At 32.3% G+C, this 19,326-nt stretch overlaps 2 protein-coding genes across 10 annotated transcripts in view; one reads left to right on the forward strand and one right to left on the reverse strand.

Annotated features, from left to right (window-relative positions):
- Positions 1-1,023: 1,023 nt before the first annotated feature.
- Positions 1,024-8,632, reverse strand: LOC148619812 (small ribosomal subunit protein uS8A). The gene is made up of 5 exons (XM_088580125.1): positions 8,551-8,632; positions 7,797-7,935; positions 6,283-6,362; positions 5,072-5,157; positions 1,024-1,143 (listed from the first exon to the last, which is right to left on the reverse strand). The coding sequence occupies exons 2-5, from the start codon at positions 7,927-7,929 to the stop codon at positions 1,050-1,052; spliced, it is 393 nt and encodes a 130-aa protein (XP_088436251.1). The 5' UTR covers positions 7,930-7,935; positions 8,551-8,632; the 3' UTR covers positions 1,024-1,049.
- A 5-nt stretch (positions 8,633-8,637) lies between these two features.
- The window catches only part of LOC148619813 (uncharacterized), a 30,859-nt gene continuing 20,170 nt past the window's right edge, over positions 8,638-19,326 (forward strand). For 2 of the 9 annotated variants that reach the window (XM_088580109.1, XM_088580111.1), the window contains exons 1-9: positions 8,638-8,786; positions 10,891-11,017; positions 11,440-11,730; positions 12,498-12,563; positions 13,510-13,692; positions 14,773-15,051; positions 15,797-16,052; positions 16,581-16,625; positions 19,115-19,162. In XM_088580109.1, coding sequence (XP_088436235.1) covers positions 10,916-11,017; positions 11,440-11,730; positions 12,498-12,563; positions 13,510-13,692; positions 14,773-15,051; positions 15,797-16,052; positions 16,581-16,625; positions 19,115-19,162 — 1,270 coding nt within the window. In that variant the 5' untranslated portion in view covers positions 8,638-8,786; positions 10,891-10,915. Of the gene's footprint in view, positions 8,833-10,890; positions 11,018-11,439; positions 11,731-12,497; positions 12,564-13,509; positions 13,693-14,772; positions 15,052-15,796; positions 16,053-16,580; positions 16,626-19,114; positions 19,163-19,326 lie in introns of all 9 variants that reach the window. The other 7 variants (XM_088580110.1, XM_088580113.1, XM_088580112.1 and 4 more) reach the window with 7 other exon arrangements.

Here is a 19,326-nt window from a genome sequence, read left to right on the forward strand (position 1 = left end):
CTACAGAAGATGATAGAGATTAAGAAGGAAGACCATAAACCATTGGGTAAGGACCATAACTGTTACAAATCATTGGAATGTTTGTATTCATCATTTTACATCGAACTCATGTAAGCATCAAAGTACTTTGGACTGATTTCTTTCTGTTTCAAAGGGAAGTTTGAAAGGCCTTGGTGAAATTCAATATGATACAAACATATCACTGATTTCAAGAGCTATGTCCCTTACCCTAGGTCTAACTCCTCAGGATGATGACAGCACCATACAATATGACCACAAATATTCTGCCATCATATAAAAAGTAACCAATGGACTTCAACCCATCCTTCAAACTAAAGCAACTTTTTTCTAACACAAAAATACTACATCGCACAATTTGTAAATTTCAGCCATTCCTGAAGGTGAGCAATATATCTTACAGATTGTTTTGTTTGTTTGTTGGGGTTTAATGTCCGAGCAGCAATATTTCAGCTATATTCAGACGATGAACATGAAATGATGATGAAATGAAAAAGGGATGGGACACAAGGACAATGGGGTCTACAAATTTTGATTGCCACTGGAAATAGAGAGAGGTGGGTAGGGTCGGGCAATTTAGCCTCCTGTGGTTCCTACTCTGGGAGAATACCACAGTAGGGTTCTTTCACTTGCGAGGAACGTGGCATCTTTCCCAACACGATGCACTACTATGGTTTGCGGTCAGGTTTTCCGTATTATAGCCTGACAACCCCAGCATGTAACACGCCAGGGGTACCACATTCCACCATCTGGGGCACACATCCCAGTTCTGAGTACTATTTAGTCGCCTTTTACGACAAGCTTAGTGCTGCTGCTGGCCTATTCTTTTAACACCCGGACCTGCACAAGGCGAATATCTTACAGAGCTCTCATTACTAGTGCTGAGCTACAATTATGGATATTGTCAATGACTTTCCAGAGATTTGGACCAAAATATTACATCAAATGGGTAAACACACTAATTGAAAAACATCACTGAACAGGCTACAAGAAAGCAGATACACATTTACTTTCTTTTTTTTTTAATGTCTTTAGAAAAAGAAACCAAGGATTTTTCCTCCCAAGTGCTTCCTTCTGGCCTCTTCGTGGTCCATGATGCCTCCTGATGTTGTTAAGACTAGGAATCTGAAATGTAAAGGGAACTAATAAGTACTTAAAGTCATGGACAAGCTGACAAGACACCAAAGTACAATAAGCTTAAAGCTATTACTTACAAATATCATACAAGTCACCATTTTGTGTTTAAAATACTTCAATAACTTGCCAATCTTGAATTACTAACATTAACCCCTTGGTAGATAAACAAAAATAAGAATTTTTTATTAGAGAATACAACGCTTAAGTAAGTCCTTTTGTCTTGGTGCGGTTTTCATAAAAAATCTTCCAACTGAGAATTGTCTTAAATCCTGAAGTTTTCCTTCAGACTTCGATTTAAATCAATCTCATCAATTGAATTTTGAGATTAAATAAAAAAACAAAAAAACAAAACGCCAAAACACAACCAAACAACAAAAAATTTTTGGGTAAAAGGCCATGCTCAGCTTCAAAGATTTCATCAAGCGTGTTCTGGTCCTCCATTCAATTCATCAAAAGCCTCTCGTTGCCCACGTTGATATTTTTTCAGCCGAATGGCGAAAAGACTGCTTGTGGTCAACATGTGGGCAGCCATTTTTTTTTTAGAATAATCTGAAAACTGGAAAATGGAAGTAGTTGTGTAGGAAAAAAAGATGGACTGGTGCTATAATTTCTGGTTGGTCGGCTTTTACAAAATTAAAAAAAAAATTTTTTTGACACAGGAGTGAAATTCCAGTCGGTCGGATAACGGGAAACAGAGGTATAATTTTATTTGGCCTAATATCACAAGGGTATATGGGGGTTATGTCATGAATTAAGTTGATATTTATAAAGATTTATAATGAGTAAAAGTCTTTTTTGTGTGACTTAGTCATAACATATACTAGTTTGACTTTCTGAAACTTGGTGAAAAAAAAAAGGAGCAGGCACTTTTTCCTTAAAGCATGCCTGAACCAGATACTTAAACTTTTTAAAGTCCCTTTCTGTCATTTATTTTGCACGTTTGTAAACAGAACATGTGTATGAACCAAGCCAATTTTAACATCCAGAAATGATTTTACGAGGACATCAAACAAAGCGGAAGTAGGTAAAATCAGGATTTCAATTACCAGAATTCCGCTAAAAAGAGGAAAAAAATAATCCTTGAAAGTCCAAAGTAGTTTATAATTGGACAAGTTTCACTGTAAAAGGTTGAATAAAACACAGATCACATTGTATCCACCTTTTAGACCACATTCCATTGTTATCAACTCCATCAGATCTTTCGGTAGGAAAGTTGAATTTGTAATAATTACAAGCAGCGCTTTAGAATAATAGGATAATTAATTGGAAAGAGTGAATAACTAAAATCAGGGGTCGCGCTGGGCTTTGCCAATGCTGCATTTTGCGATTTTCTTGGCACCTAGGTTTTGTATATTAAAATTGACTGTAAGTTTATCAGAAGCGGATATTCTCTCCAATTACACAATTGTGTTGACACCTGTAATACATTCAGAAACAGACTTACGTAATAACAGAACAAATTAAATCCAATTAACAATGATTATCCCATCAGGAAGTGTCTAAATATTTCAAAATGAAAGAATTGATAAAAGATAATGGATGACATTTGTTTACACTTTTGTCATGTGACTTTTTTGGCGGGAAAATCGGTAAACAAATAGAATGGGGATTCCAAAAATCTAATTAAGGAAATGCTATTCAGATATCAAGATTATAAACAGGGAAACTGTAGTTTGATAGAAATTTTATCACTTGAAAAAAAAAGAAAAAAAAAAGAATCAAGTTTATTAAAAATAATAAAAAAAAAGTAAATTATATTGTATTAGATAAATTAGACCATAAAGGACGAAGGTGAACATGTTTCAAAATCAGGGTCTACATGAGAATAGTAATATAGTCTTTGATAGAAGTAAAATACCTGTTTCTGGAGTAGTACTTAATATTTTATGCATATGAAAGTGACAGCTGCCAATTTTTGTTGCCAATTTTCATAAATTAGAACCAAAATCTTTTTTTTTCTAATTTTTTTAAATATGACAGTATTAAGTCCAGTGATGAGTTATCAATTCATCAAAATAACCCCTTCTTTCATGACATACATGTATCAAAGATTCACTCTTGATGTATGTATAAAGCAGGTTTTTAGCTCTTGTCTCAGTCAGGATACAAAACCATTAGTCACTTTTTATAGGCAAAATATCAGTCCTCAACGTTAGCCACTAGCCCGAAGCCCGGGGCTAGTAAAATTTAAATGTCCGTAGCCCGACCGGGCTAGTCAGATTCGAGTTGTGAAGGTGTAAGATTAAAGTGTTTCAACGACCTACAGTACGTTGTTGTGTTTACATTCTGTCTGAAATATAATTGCAAAGTTACGACAATGTCACTATTGTTTATTTTGGTCATTATTTACTTTCGCGACCTTTTGTCCTTTCGTGTCAAATCATTCTGAGTTAAACCTGACGATATCTGGCGTTAATTAAAAACAGCAATATGCCGCAACATTTATTTTATGTTAGAGTTACTATAAAAAACGATGATTAAAAGTAAAACTAAATAAAAACTAATTGATTTATATAATAAAATCTTTCACAAATACTTGTAGGACAACATAATATTTAGTTGTCAAATTAAAATTACCGTGGTTCTTATTTTGATTTGAGGGTCGTTGTTGTCCGTCGATAGTTTTTGGTATTGATAAATTCTTTATTTTGTTTTTCTGAATTTTTCGGGCTATTAGTTTTGAGTTCGGGCTACAAAAAATTCAAACTTGCTAGCCCAAAGGGCTACTGGACAAAAAATTTGAAGGCAAGGACTGAATAATAAAGTACTACTCCAGAAAACGTGTTTTATTTCTAACAAGGACTTTATATTACTATGCTCATGTAGTCCCTAATTTTAAAACATGTTCTTTGTTGACCTTTGTCCTTTGTGGTCTAATTAAGTTTATCTTAAAATATAATTTTGTCTTTCATTAATAAATTTTCAACAAAATTCTTTTTTCAAGTGATAAAATTTCTAGCAAACAATCATTGACCATTCATTTTATCCCTTTTCAATTATCTCGAATACTATTTATCTGAATATAATTAGAATTTGGATATCCCCATCTATTTGTTTACCGATTTTCCCACCAAAAAGGCACATGACAAAAGTGTAAACAAATGTCATCCATTTTCTTTTATCAATTCTTGCTTTTCAAAATGTTTTAGACACTTCCTGATGGGATAATCATTGTTAATTTGATTTAATTTGTTCTGTTATTAGGTAAGTCTGTTTCTGAATGTATCATATGGTTTAACAGGGCTGTGAAGCTTGTATGTAGCCACGATTGTGTTTATCTTTGACCAGATGATAAGAATTTTGACTGGCTCGATAATATATTTACATCTAATTGACACTTCCCAGGAGGATATTGTGAGTCACGGTCACCTGGTCTAATTACTTTTGATTGGCTTCAGTCGTAATTAGTCATGATCAATGAACTTTGACCAGGTTTCAACACAATTGTTTAATTGGAGAGAATATCCGATGCTGACAAACTTAATGTCAATTTTAATACACAAAACCTAGGCGCCAACTAGTTATTTTTGTCGCCAGATCAAATAAAAAATTGAAAATTGCGACATTGGTGAAGCCTAGCCCGATCCCTGCATAAGGCAAAAAAAAAAATTATAATAGTATGTCTGTATCCTGCCTTATAATTTAGCCCTACCCTAACCATTGTATGGCCATTTTGGCTCAAGCCCTGTTTAGGTCTAGATTGTTGCCCATTAATCCAATGTAAAATGTCTTCAATAAAAAGACATTCCATACCTACCTACCCTGTATTTTCCTTGCTGGTAGCAGGAAACAACACTAATTTTTGTCCTAAACATTTCAACAGATAATGGGAAAGTCAAAACTTCTAGAGCACTGTATTGACCAGATAAAACTAGAACTGTTAAAAGGGTTACAGGCACCTTACAATTATACATACCCAAACTGTCTAGAGGGTAACAAATTTGTCGTCCATTTCTCCATATCCCTGAGGGCAATGTCAAATCTAGGACTAATTACACCACACTAAAACACAAATGCAGGATAGATGAATAGAATTGACATTTTGCTTGTCAATGCAAATAACAGAGCAATCAATTAAAAAAATATTGCATGTGTTAGTTTTTGTAAATTTTCATTTATAACTAGAATATAACATCATGTAAACTGTATAATGAAAAGTGTACAAATAAAATGCTTTGCAGTACAGTTTGATACTACAACAGAGGTTGAACCCTGAACTTTGGGGCAAGTCTTCACAGGACACATCATTCAAACTTGAAACAGCTTTTTATTTTGAATACAATTAGACATTTGACACAGGAAAAACATCTGATCAGAATAGAAGTGGCTCCTTATTCATGAATGATTCCAGAAAAAACCCAAAACAATCCAATCCATCCTTTGAGGGTATGGCACTTGTGGTAAATTTCAGAGTGATACATTCTCTTTTACTGAAGTTAGAATCCAGAAATCAGAAAAAAAAAAAAAATCGTTTCTGGTCCCTTAATGGCCCCTTTTCCATTACTGGCTCATGTCACAACCCTGAAAACAATCCCAGTCTTCCTTTTGAGATATGGCACCTTGCAATACAACTTCAGAGATCCTTCAACTTTTACTCACATTATTATCCAGCTGTACAGAAATGGTATAGAATATTATGGAACATCATCATAGACATTCCTATGCTTTATCATAGTTATATAGTTAAACTCTATGAAATGCTTGTTTCCGGCCCCTAATTATAAAATGGTTGGGACCATAACCCCCAAAATCATTATCAATCTTCTTTTTGTGGTTTGGAACCTTGTTATTAATTTTATAAAGATCAACCAACTAATGTTCAAGTTCACATGAAAAACAATGGAATATGCCCAATATTTGTATGAATTAGTCCCCTGAAAAGTGTATAACTGAATATGTAGAAAAATCAAAAAAGAGTTTACACTAATATAAATAAATTATTCAACAAGATTTCAAGAATTTTCAGGTTGTTTTGAAAGAACATGGGAAATCCCCATTTTTTAGGTGTCCTAAAACTCACAAATGAAATTTCAGATACTTCTCAAAATTGAATGGGAGCTCTCATCATTCAAAAGATGATTAACCAAAGTTTCATCAAGACGGGTAAAAAAAAAACTTTGTTCATACCTTGTTCAACCGTCCTGTTAAGTTAACAACAATTTTTCCATTTCTGTGGTCATCAACAATTTCGAACTCTCCAATGTAACCTTAAATTGAAAAATTAAGAATTATCAAGACACATATACACAAGTTACATATCCACATAATGGTTGTATTATCATCTGGGTTCTGTGGCCAGAAAGAACATCAATTTCCGGTCAGTACCTCCAGTTTCAGGAGCTTAAAAATAGCATCATGTCAGCTTATTTGCGTACACTTTGTAAATGCAATTGAGAACTAAACCAGTCTTGGAAAATATTCGCTACCTACAATGATTAAATACAAATCCAATCATAGCTTTTTCCATGATAAGGTTGGCCAAAACAGTCTGCATCATGGCACCGAACTGTTGACAAATAACGATGTAATCACTATTAACCATAATTCTTGCGTACTTAAAAAACGTGAAATGATAACGAAACATTTTGAATAAAATGAATCAAAACAAAATAGAAGAAATACAGAAAACAAATCGAAACAGAATAAAAATAAACTAAATAAAACAACAGCGTATCAGGTTTAACCTGTCTCATGTTAAATTTGAAAGTTCAATTTACATGCTTTCTGATGATATTATTTTGGGTCTGCTCATTGCTTCATTCAGTAAAATAAATAGCAGTCTCTGCTGAACTTTCAATATTTAACTGGTCTGTACTAGACATAAGAACAATTAGGATATTGGAATAGTATTTCTGGACTTGTACTCTTGGGACTACTGATTAGCTGATTAGTAGACGAGTTTCTCATCTACTGAAAGATGGGCATATGCATGTATGGGGGTGTCTTTTTGGTGGAACTAAAAACATGCATAAAATTAGAGGTCTAGAATCTTCAGTATATTTTTTAAAATGTGTAAGTCAAAATTCAACATTGTTCTTAATTTCCTTGAGAAAGGTACATGTTTAAGGACATGTAAAGTGAAGTAAATAATTGGGTTATAAATTAAGCATTCACTTTTTCAGCTTTTGTAAATATGGTAGAACATTTAGAATGAGAACCAAATATTCATAGCACAGGCCAAATAAAAAAAATATATATATTTGTGGTTCTGGTCACCTCTAAGAATGAAATAGGGTTGGTTGGTAACAGGTACAGGTTGGAAAATCATTTTTTTAAACAACTCAGAAGGTGAGCTTGAAATGTCACTAAATTCTGAAAGATGAACTTCTAAAAGTGAAATGAAAACGATAATTACAACTACTAATTATTCCACACTCATCTCGAACAGGAATGAAACATCAATAGGCACCAAAGCTGTAAATTTTTGGGTTTTATTGTTAGTGGCAGTAGCTGCAAGCAAGTTCACAGCCATTGTTGTTTACTTTTAAGAAATACTGAGTCTTTCCAAGAATGGATAGGGTGATTAGGGTTGGTTGGTCTAATTTTTTTTCATTTTGGCAAAAAAGTCTAGGGTTGGCCAAGCAACTGGAACCACACATATTTTAGCCCACAAAATCTGCAGAATCAACAGAACAACATACCATGTTTCATCATTACAGTCAAAAATTTGATGATGACTTTTGATGACGGTCTGATAAGCACTTGTCTTTTGCCCCTTCTTTCTGCAGCAGCAATTGACCGCAAGGCATCAGCTAACACGTTCATACGCACCATGTTGAACTAAAAAACAATTATTGAATTTGTAACTGTTTGTACATCAAACCTCATAACTCTTTTGATAAAGAGATAAAAGTATTGAATCTTTTAACTGTCTACCCGTTTCACTAAAACATTTCAGGGTTGTAGTCAAGTTCTTGGCCTGAGTCCTATATATATATATATATATATAATAATCATTTAGATAAGATACACTACTACTGTCAACTACTGCAATAAATATTCACTAACAGATTTATCATATACAAGAAAAATGTTCGATAATGTAACGATTAGTCAAACGTTAAAATATTGAATTTGATGTGTAAATTTGAACAATGCAAGTCGTTGTACACTTCACTAGTAATAAAGTAGATAAAGTGAGCATATAATTTGCTTCGTCGGGTAAAGTGCGGTGAAATAATACATGGTTTTCCTGTCCAAGTAGCCTTTCGCTGTCGAATACCTTTCGAGTCGAAAGTAATTTTAAGGAAATGACGAGACATTAGAGGCATAAATCTTAATTAAAGCAGAGGAATAATGATGTAAGATTCTTTTCCTTATTGGAAAAACCTCAATTTATTCTATAAAGTACACGGATGGGACAAGATTCATGACAAGTATAAGTTTAGCATGTACCGTTCAGTTTTAGCGGAAGTAAAGGACGAAAACAAGGCGATTGGTATTGTGGGTAGCAAGTGCCCTTTCAAGTCAATCGTATGCTTGTCGTTGTATTTACTACACTGTAATGTCAAAACGTTCAATTGACTACTTTCGTCGACAAGGCAATGTCAACAATATGGCTGATTATGGATAACACACAAACAGTACAACATGCGATTACAGAATGTTTCTTCAATTGCAATGAACTATTGGTAAAACTTATGTTAAAATGATACTTTTGTACAATTTTCCAACCATGTAAGGAAAAATAATGCACAAATGTTTCCATTTATTCAAGTTATTCACACTGTTGTCTGCACTCTCGTTTTCTGTTACATCATGTAATACATGTATGAACTTATGTGCCTACAATTTAAAAAGTGTAGTATGACAGTGTAGCTAACATCAGCAAAACATTACACCTGTATGATGTATATGTACATGGTCTTAATGAGAGGGAAAATAGGCAAAAATTTCTCCCTGTTAGTCACTTAGTCGTTAGTGTTCACTTCTGTTCTTTCTGACAGGGAGAATTTTTGTAATAGATTACATAGAAACAAATGTCTATGTCATTATTTTTCAACTGAATTACTAAAACTTCTCTTCTTAATTGATGTCTAAATTAGGCCCTGAGGGCAGGGAAAATACATGCAGTTTTAGCCAAATTAGGGCGATTTTGCACTATTTACGAAATTGAATTATACTTCTTTCTCCCCTTTCCAGTGTGTACAATGTACTTTAATCCAGGTAAATGGTAAGTTATAATGAAGAACAGGTGCATGCCCATCTGGGTCGTACATCATCGTAGTCAAGTCCAGAAGTGTTTACTATAGTATTCATTATATAAGTTTGCCATCGTGATTTACAGTCTTTCAAAAGGTTCAGTTTTTTTTTTCAGGACATTTGGTCCTGTGGTGACATACTATTTTCAGGACCGAACAAAGTTTTACTGTCCATTTTGACCTGAATTCAGAACGACAAATATCGGAAATTTTCTGAACTTCTGGTCTGGCGGTCCAGATTTTTTACCAGCCCTGGCACATTTTTACGGGCGATATCCGACAGGCAACGAACCTTGGGAAAGACTGGATTTACTGTACACTTTTAAGAACTTACAATGTATAACAATCCAAATTAAATGAATATTTAAATATTGATTTTTAACCTACCATAATATGACTATAATTAAGAAAATGACTCATTGTCTGCCATGTATGAGGCTTTCATAACAAAAGTAAGATGAAAATTAGATCACCTTTACACTAGAACTTAGTTAACCAAAAACAGAAATGACGATTATTGACCTGTCATTCACTGTTGTTTTTGAATTTTATTGAAGGCTGAACATTTGACCACTTGAATGGTGTTTAACCAGTAAATGTTTCATGTCTGTTCATTCTGATAAGACTTCACACTGAATCAGAGGGATGCTGATTTGAAATCAGAAATATCCTATATTATAATGAAAAATATGAGACAAATACATATACTTACTTGAATGTTCACAAAGGATATCACACATAGAACATTTTTTGGTGACAAAAACGTCATGGCAACCTTCTGCACCCACAACATCTGCCATTAACTTGTACCCCATTTTTCTTCTTCTTCTTTTTTTTTGGGGGGGGGGGGGGTAGTCTATCTTGATTTTCATTATACTACACTTTATATTTAAACTTCTCAACCATTTAGCTCCTTCTTGGGGGCATATTAATCACTTCAGTCATACAAATGCTAATGACAAAGCATTAATCTACATTGCTGTCAATTTCCTTGGTTCAAATTACAAAATATAACTTTATGTATGGCAATTCAATATCTACCTTAAAAATACATTTGCAAAGGTTCTCCGTCACTTCTATTCAACCCATGATGCATTTTTATTTCATTCTTACTGATGTTAGTGATGAAAATGTATAAAGAAAGGGCTTAATTGTTATATTTATATAGTATATGACCACTGTAAGACTATAACAGATATAACTTTGAATGATCTAAAGCATTTTTTTAAGAAGAAGTTTAGGACTTAGGACATGTGAGACTTTAAACTTCTAGTGCCTAAATAATTCTGAGAAGAGAAATGATATGACAATGAAAAAGCTCATTAATTACATGTCTATCAACTTAAGTTGCCATCCATTTGATTCAGTTTTTTTTTGTTAAGCATTATTTTGTGAATCTTGTAAAGACTAGTTGAAAAACATTGCAGGAGGTCTTATATGTAAAATAAAATGTGTATTGTTCTCTTTTCAAGTGCCATTAACACTCCCGTCTACATTTTATATTGTATCGGTAAATTTTTCCCCTGCTTTATAGACTCTTCTTGATAGCTGCCTAGGAAATGTCATTGTACAGTGCAAGACCAACAACCATTAGAAGTGGTTTGACATTGAAGACCAATTACTCAGTCCAGCACTGCTCAGATAAACACATTGAAGAGCAAGTAAGCAAATATAGTTGTTTGATAAAAAAGCAGTCTTTTATGCAGAGATACTATTTTAAAATTCTGAAATACTCATTCTCATTAGTAAAGTCAAACGAATCAGTATGGGAGGGTGTGATGCCTTGCCCTTTCCTGTCATTTTTTTCAAAACAGATGTTAATGCTTGCATTCTATGCCTTCAAATTTGCCTCTGAGATTGTATATTTTAGAGTGTTCTTTATTACCTAGTGTTCCATGCCCTTTTCAAAAGCAATGCAGGGAACATAAGCCCACAAATTATATCTTTATGACAGACAGTAGACCAATATTTAATAATGTTGTATAGTGATCATTAATTATCTAATTATATCCCCCTATGTGGTAAGATGTTTTTTTATGGTTTTTTTCATATCCTCATAAGGATATTAATTTAATATTAACAGAAAGACATTGTCAAAAATGCACAGACTGAGCTACATACTATTCTTACTGCCCTTGAGGTAGTAAAATCAGACGATGAGGTTGATAGCCTCAGGGATGAATGCCTTAGGATCAAGGAAAAAGTCGACAAAGCCCTTGTAGTTCTTAAGTTGCTGTACAAAATAAATGCAGAATTACAGTATGCAAGGGCTGACGTTAAGATGGGTGAAGGAGAACAGATAACTATTGCCAGAAAGAGAGTAAAATGGCTAGAGGATAGAATGGCTATGCTTTGTGGAAAGAATAGGAGACTGGTAAGAATAGATGATGATGATATTGTTTTGTTCTACAAAATATATAAAAAAAACCTCAATGATAGTAATTTTTTCATAGAAGTCATATTTACTTTTTAACTTAAAAAGGAAAAAAATGTCAGCTTTAACAAAAGAAAATGTTGCAAATATTTGTGAAGAAAGCTTTAGATGATTAAAAAAATGAACTTAAGATGATTTTGAAAAAAGTAATTAGCTTGAAATGATTTTGAAAAAAAAATTAGCTTTAGATGATTATTTGAACTTTTGCATACCATTCAAATCATCTTCAGAGTTTTATATATATTTAAACATTTCTAAGAAGTCAAATGAACTGCTGTTTGAATATAAGAAAGATTAGATTATAAAAAAAAGAAGCTGTAAATGAATTGAATTAGCTGCAGAGAAGACAAAATTATACTTTGGGGTTTCATTCATCTTGTCCTTGGTTACATCATATATTTTTGCTAAATAGTTCAAATAAACTCCCTTGCATGAAATAATTTTTCTAGGAAAAAGTGCAGAATTAGAAAACAACCACTACCACGATTCTGATTAATTTGTTTAACTAAAAGAAAACCAAAATATATCACTATGTCCCTGGAGTTAAATTCAAAACCATTGAAAATTTGAGTTATTATATTATTATGAACAATTCTAATTCTTACTTGTATCTTTTATCCATGGTATGGAATAATGCTTTGACTAAGTTTTTAATGTAATTTTCTCTTCAAATGACCATTCATTCTTTGGTAATTCTGTCAAACTAGGTACCCGTGCTTTTGAAGAAACGTTCATTAAAATCTATAAGCATTTTACGTATAAAAGGCATAAAGGTAAGTATTATGAATAAGGAGTGGAAAATATTTAGTTTTGAACGAACCAATTGGCAAATTTTAACATATCATCACTTTATTTTTGTGGGAAACGATTGATATATGTATATATTATACCAGCACTCTACAAATGGTTGGTATATTCGAATCACCTGGTCTGTCACTCCAAATTTTGTCATAACTATATCAACTCCTAATGGATATACTTATTTCAAACTTGTTATGTATTTTTATATAGATGGTTCATATATTGTAAGCCATTGTTTTGCGATTTGATAGTAACTTACTGTTTTGTTGTGTTGTCATATGAGTTATGGTATACCTAGCATGACAATGCCTGTAGCTTCATGTTATTCATTTATATGCAATGTGTATTGTAAGCTCTATGATAAAAATTTTGAAGTTGTTTAATGGCACCAATATTGTTTTTACCTGATGAGAGATCACACTGATGCATCATTGACACATACTTGAACTTGGACTTTTCTCAATATCACAAACATTAGAGTAACATTTTGTTAAAAAAATGACAAAATTACATTAACTATTGCACACAATAATTTCCAAATGTATGGTATTTAAGATATATACATGTAGCTATGTGCGGAACACCACACTATATTGGTCTAGGTGGAACTCTGAAATGTGCTTATTTGCTTGCAAAGATTGCTTGGTATAACTATAAAATTACCTTGCTGAAAAGAATATTTCTGTATGAGTGTATACATGTTTGATGTGATCTTTATTATAGAGATTAATTTGTACAAAAATATAAACCAGTTTGTTATTACACAAAAATAGTAAAATAATTTGTCAGCTAATTTATTATCATCAATTTTGATTTTTTCTAGGTACATAGCAAAATTAGAAGGAGTAAGTACTTAAGGACTGATATTAAAAAAAAATATGCTCCTTATGACTCAATTTATCTTATTTATTTTTTTAGGGACATGCAGGACCAAGACAATCACATAAGACATACACAACAGCTGTTACTTTCCGATCAGACAGTGAAGATTTCAGTGAACAGAGGGCTTTACCTCCTATAAGGCAGAAGTCAGATTTTTTTGATGATGATTCATTATATACTCCATCCATCAGTGAATCGGAAGATTTACAAGAACTGCAGGTATAAATACAAACATAGTTCCTTATTGTTGTTTTTTGGTGTTGCAAGCTGTTGAAAATATCCTGACTTTTTATTATTGTTTATTTTGGTGGGTAAGAGGGCAAGAAGATCAGAAATTATTCTCATCCTTTTTTAATTTGACAAAAAATATTTTTACTTCTTAGAAACAACTGCTGACTACTTGTTTACGTTATGTAGATTTTTGTATTGCTACAAGTGGATTATTGGATAAATATTCATGTGTAAAGATGTCACAATTTGTTTCTCTAATTTACATCATTAATATAAGGAAAGAGACTACTTATCATAAAGTTATATTCTTATTGATAGGAAGGTGTTAGATTTATTATTTAAGTAAGTGTTGAGAAAAATTCAAACTCAACTTTAGAGATCATGAAATTTAAAAAAAAATGTTCTTTCAAGTGTTGAATTTTGTTATCAGTTATGTTTGGAAGAGGTTAAACAATTCTTTCAAATTTGGAGTAAAGTGAAATTAGTTGAATGTCATTGAGTTTCTCGCTGGAAGAGAAGACATCACTGATTTTTTCATAAGAGACTGTCCATGTAAAAATCAGGCAGATCTTATGATATGGATGTCACAGGGTAAATTTTATCCCACTGAATTTTTTGTTTCAATGTAATGTATACATCATATGTGTGTCCAATAATATAAGATTTGAATTGATAATGGATGGCCCATAAAATGATTTTAAAGTTCCCTTACAAAGCAACCAAATTTGGTTAAAATTAAAGAGTTATTTCCCTTTTTTCAATGAATTTTAATGCTTTCTTTGTAACCAACATTCAGCTCTGAGAAAGGATGCATTAGTGGTATGAAAAGAGTGAAAATATTTTGAAAACCAATATGCCATGTGCCACCCACTGATTTTTGCATGGATTCCTCTTAAACCCTCTTAAAACAACACAAGAGTAAGAATGTGAATATTATTATATACGAGAGGATTCATCTATAGAATAGCAACTTATGGCAATAATTCGACTGGTATAGGGTATCAGTTATGGAAACTATATTAATGATTTATACAACTGAAGACTGTATGATATATGATTTCATCTTAGAGAGGACAAAGAGGAATGATGGACACACCCCTGTCTGAAGCCTCATCTGAGCTTCCAACTACTACTGGTTACAAACAGGTTCAAGAGGAATCAGAAGAATCTGACATTGAGCCCAGTCCACAAAAGTCTACCAGTGCTAGCTCATCTGAGAGGAAGGATACCAGTTCAGGACAATCTGAAGCAGGGGATCAGTTAGGGGAGTTACCATCTATGTTCCAAAAGAAAGAATACCCACAAACTAGCTCACCACAACCGATAATCATATCTTCTGGGATTCAGGTACAAACAATAGCAACGGTTCTTTTTCTAAAACATGTCTCCCAGTATCTCAAATTTTATTATTAACTTTGCTCATATTACTGAAAATCTATTCTATAATTACTTTAAAAACTATATCATGCAACTTGCATTGGAGTCATTTCCTTTGTTGATAAGTACCATAAAATACGAGATAAATTCAATTTTCAGCAAAATTCAAAATTTAGTTTTTAAGTTTTTGTCATTTTGAACATTGTGACAGCCTCCTTTTTTTTCACCATTATGTGGCAGGTTATCACTTAATGTTCCATTAATGCAATTTTTTTTTGCTGCATAGTATGAAACTTAAAATTAGAAAAAGGGGGAAAAGGTATATCATGTGCATTGGCAAAGTTATTTTTTAATATTGTGATATGTCATATCTCATGACCAAAGTAAACATTGACAATATTCTGATTTATCATTTTTTTAGTAAATACCTTTTACATGTACAATAATTTTTAAGAGACTGAGGTGTGTTCATGTAAGCTTGTAATACCTTATAGCAGTATTTTTTTTTGCAGGGTGCTAATTTTGGGGTATTTTAGCCATCTGTCTGAATACACCAAAATGAATTCCATGAAATATTTACTGTGAACTTAAGCACTTAGCTTGCCCTAAAAATTACAATCCTCAAAATTTGTCATGTATTTTTGCCTCAAAATAAAAAAATAATCTGATATTCGTATAGTTGTAACTTAACTGAAGAGGCAGTTTTCTGCTTTAGGAGGAGGATGAAGATGAGGAAGAAGAAGAGGAGAAGGAAGAGCAAGGTGAAGAAAAGGTCACAGAGGAAGGGCAAGATCAAGAGGACGAAATTGTAGAAGAAGTCAAAGGTCAGTCAGAAGAGGCTACAAAAGTTGATGAAAAACAAAAACAGACAACACAAGGACAGGAGAAGACATTTCTTACAGAGGTGACTACTGTCACAAATAAAAGTCGTGTTACCATAGTAACTCCAACCAGAGAAGACACCAGACAAGGTATGTAATATATAATATATTTTTTTTAAATTTAGGGTACTTCATTTAATTAAATGAAAGAAGTTAGACAAGATATATGTTTTGTATATGATGGATCTTTGGTCAGTTTTAAAATGCAGGAAAGCTATCAAAATTTTATTTGAAGTTAAATAAAAATATTGTCAGAAGTTGGGTTTTTGGATGGTGTCTTCATAATCACCCCCTTTCATGTAATGGACTAGCTTTAAAATATGTTTGCAAATATCTTTTTATTATTACATTTTGGGATGCAACTGATTAACTGAGATATTTTTTAATGCACTGAATAGGTTTGAAATGACTGTCACAATAAATTCTCCGCAAGTAAATTGTAAACAATGTGTAATAAAAAATTGAGAAAAATTGATTTGAGAATATATTGTACATATATGAGAAATCACTGAATATCTTACATTATTTCATATCGAAAGAATTTGTTGTTTGAAGTTTTATGACTTTTTATAACTTGTAGTGATAGGGTTAAAAATGTAGTTGTTGTATAAATTGCAGTTTCAAAATCAGTAAAAATATACAAGCACAAAAAATACAAACCAGGTATAGTTAGTGTGTGTGGAAAGCTTTATTATCTAAAATTATGGCTTTGTACCATTCTAATTAAAATTAAATCTTTGATAATTGCTCCATTTAAATGTTAACTTGTAGGAGATCTATAATTGACATCCCATTAGTGGTTCTATTGTAGGTCAGCATACCAGTAATATCAGTTGAGTTCGACATTATGAAAAAAAAACATCTACCGGTATTAATGTACACTAGCTCTGAAAGTGCATTTATTCAGTGCTACCAATTTTTGAGTTCTAGAGAAAGACAGCTCATAGATTATTGAATTTGTGTATTTGACAGTCCCATCATACAATGTAATGTAAATTGTCCTTTTTGTTTGGAACGAAACCTCGAAGTTTGCTTTGCCATTTAAAAAATCTTGAAAATTGGTACCCCACAAAAAATAATGTTTTAAAGTAGTTTTCTGACACTTAATATGACGTCTAATGGAACAATGATAAATCTTCTACAAACAGATATTAAATGGATGTGATATTAAAGATTCAATTTCGTTAGTTTGGGCTTAACACAGTTTTTAGGAGGTATGTGTATTAGTCAAGATAATTATATTATGATCATTTATAGACAATGTGAACCAAATACATGTAGTTTTAGTGTTTTAATATAATTTGACAGGATTTCTGTTAACAACTAGGTTACAGGGTTTTATAATAATAAATATAGGTCATGGTTTTATACTCATGAGCCAATTAGCTGTTGTGTCACTATAGGAATGGGACCTATTCTTTGATTTTTACTGTTTCAATTTGAGCATTTAATGTGTCTATACTAGATGAGATGTACATCTTAGAGTAGCATCAAAAATTATTAGCTTGATACATTTATTAACTTAAGAATTTCATGACATTATGGGGTACATGTATGATCTATTAAAACAGAACAATATGTTTGTGTCTGAAGATATAAATTTTGAGAATTACTTGAGGGCTGATCATATCACAGTAATTAATAATAACTGATATTTAATTGTAGGATTATCAATTCAATTTCATCATTTTGAAGTATTCACTTTCACTGCTTAAATAGTCGTAAATATCAAATTACAGAATTCACATTGTTTCACACTACATATGAGTAATTACCGGTACTGCTTCCCTTATGCGCTTCTGAGCACAAACGTGATGTAGATATTATAAAAGTACATAAAAGGTTTATGTTTCACTTAGGAGACACATGCACATTTAGTAGCACTCCAGCTAAGAACCATGCAAAATGTGATACATGGTTGGAAAGCCTACGTATTTTTATTTTTTATATTTTGTTTAAAACAGAAATTAACACTGCACTATAGAATTCAAAATTAAGGGAGATAACTCTGTAAATGACAATAAAATACAATAGAAACTATTGGATTTTCAATGTGGATTATCTCCTGAGAGCAGACAGATTGGAATAAATAATTATACATTTCATTATATAGACCTAATAACGAAAATAAAAATGTGAGCCTTTTTTGGGGTGTATCACATATTACAGAATGTGCATAATTCTTACTAAGATTGCTACTTAAATATTGTAAAAGGTCTCACTAACCACTTCTAACGTTTCCATTACTTTACATGTTAAAAAAGTAATTTTCAAAGTCTCACTGTGAATTCCCAGGACAAATGACATCTTAAAGTTGCATACCGTTGCGAAGCTTGGAAAGTAAGGCTTCCAAAATCATTATGCTAATGGTACGATGATAGTAGAAATTCTTCACAAAATTTACTTGAATAAATAATACTGAAAATCCACATTTTTACCTGTTCTGCTAACTGACAGCATGGACGCAAATTACTCACGCATGTAAACAATATTCATACACTTTTGTAATTAATTACATATATGATTTTAAAGTACACATTCTTAGCTTTATTTTGACTACTTTTAATCATAATACACACAAATAATGCACTTACAATGCATATGTCTAGGTTCAGTGTGTTTTTGGTACTACATAGTGGGGTGGCCATTTGACACGGAAGTGGTTAGTGAGACCAAAGATATTTTGGTTGTATTTGTCATTCCACTATCCCTACAATGTAAACAGTTAGAATTCCGTTGCTACATACCCCAACCAAGTCAGAAAATAGCTTGCCAGACATCCCCTAGCACTGCTGGAGTATCATTTGATCTGTAAACAAAGATTTTTGGAATATATAAAAATCTCTTGTTTGACTATCTTGCCCTCTGTCTGTCAGTCTGTCTGTCTGTCTATCCGTGTACACTACTTTGTAAGCACAACTACAAAATTTAATGAAACTTTATATGAAGGTTGAGCGTGATGTTACATGAAACCAGAAAATTATTAATGGATGCAAGATGCTTAAATGGATATAACTAAACTTCAGAGTTTTAGGTGTCTCAAATGAAGACAGAAACTCTCAGTGAGGAAACTCACAGTACTGGAATTACACTTGTTTTATTTCATACAGTTTCATTATGATTAGAAAATGTTGAATTTTGATACATTGCAGATGTCCCTAGCTTTGTTAATGTCACTGTCAATGAGAGATCTTCCAGTGGTATATAAACCAGCATGCATGTATTCAGTTTGCATGTTGTGTTTGACTTGTATTTTATGATGATTGCATGTTACTTATAATATCAAATTTTAATACATGTATTTACTTAATGAAAAAATCTTTGTAAATGATCTATGAGATTTTCTTAATGACAAAGTAGTACA

The sequence above is a fragment of the Perna viridis genome, chromosome 4, assembly GCF_037379345.1.
Source record: "Perna viridis isolate PV_CMFRI_1.1 ecotype Kerala chromosome 4, ASM3737934v1, whole genome shotgun sequence".
NCBI lineage: Eukaryota > Metazoa > Mollusca > Bivalvia > Mytilida > Mytilidae > Perna > Perna viridis.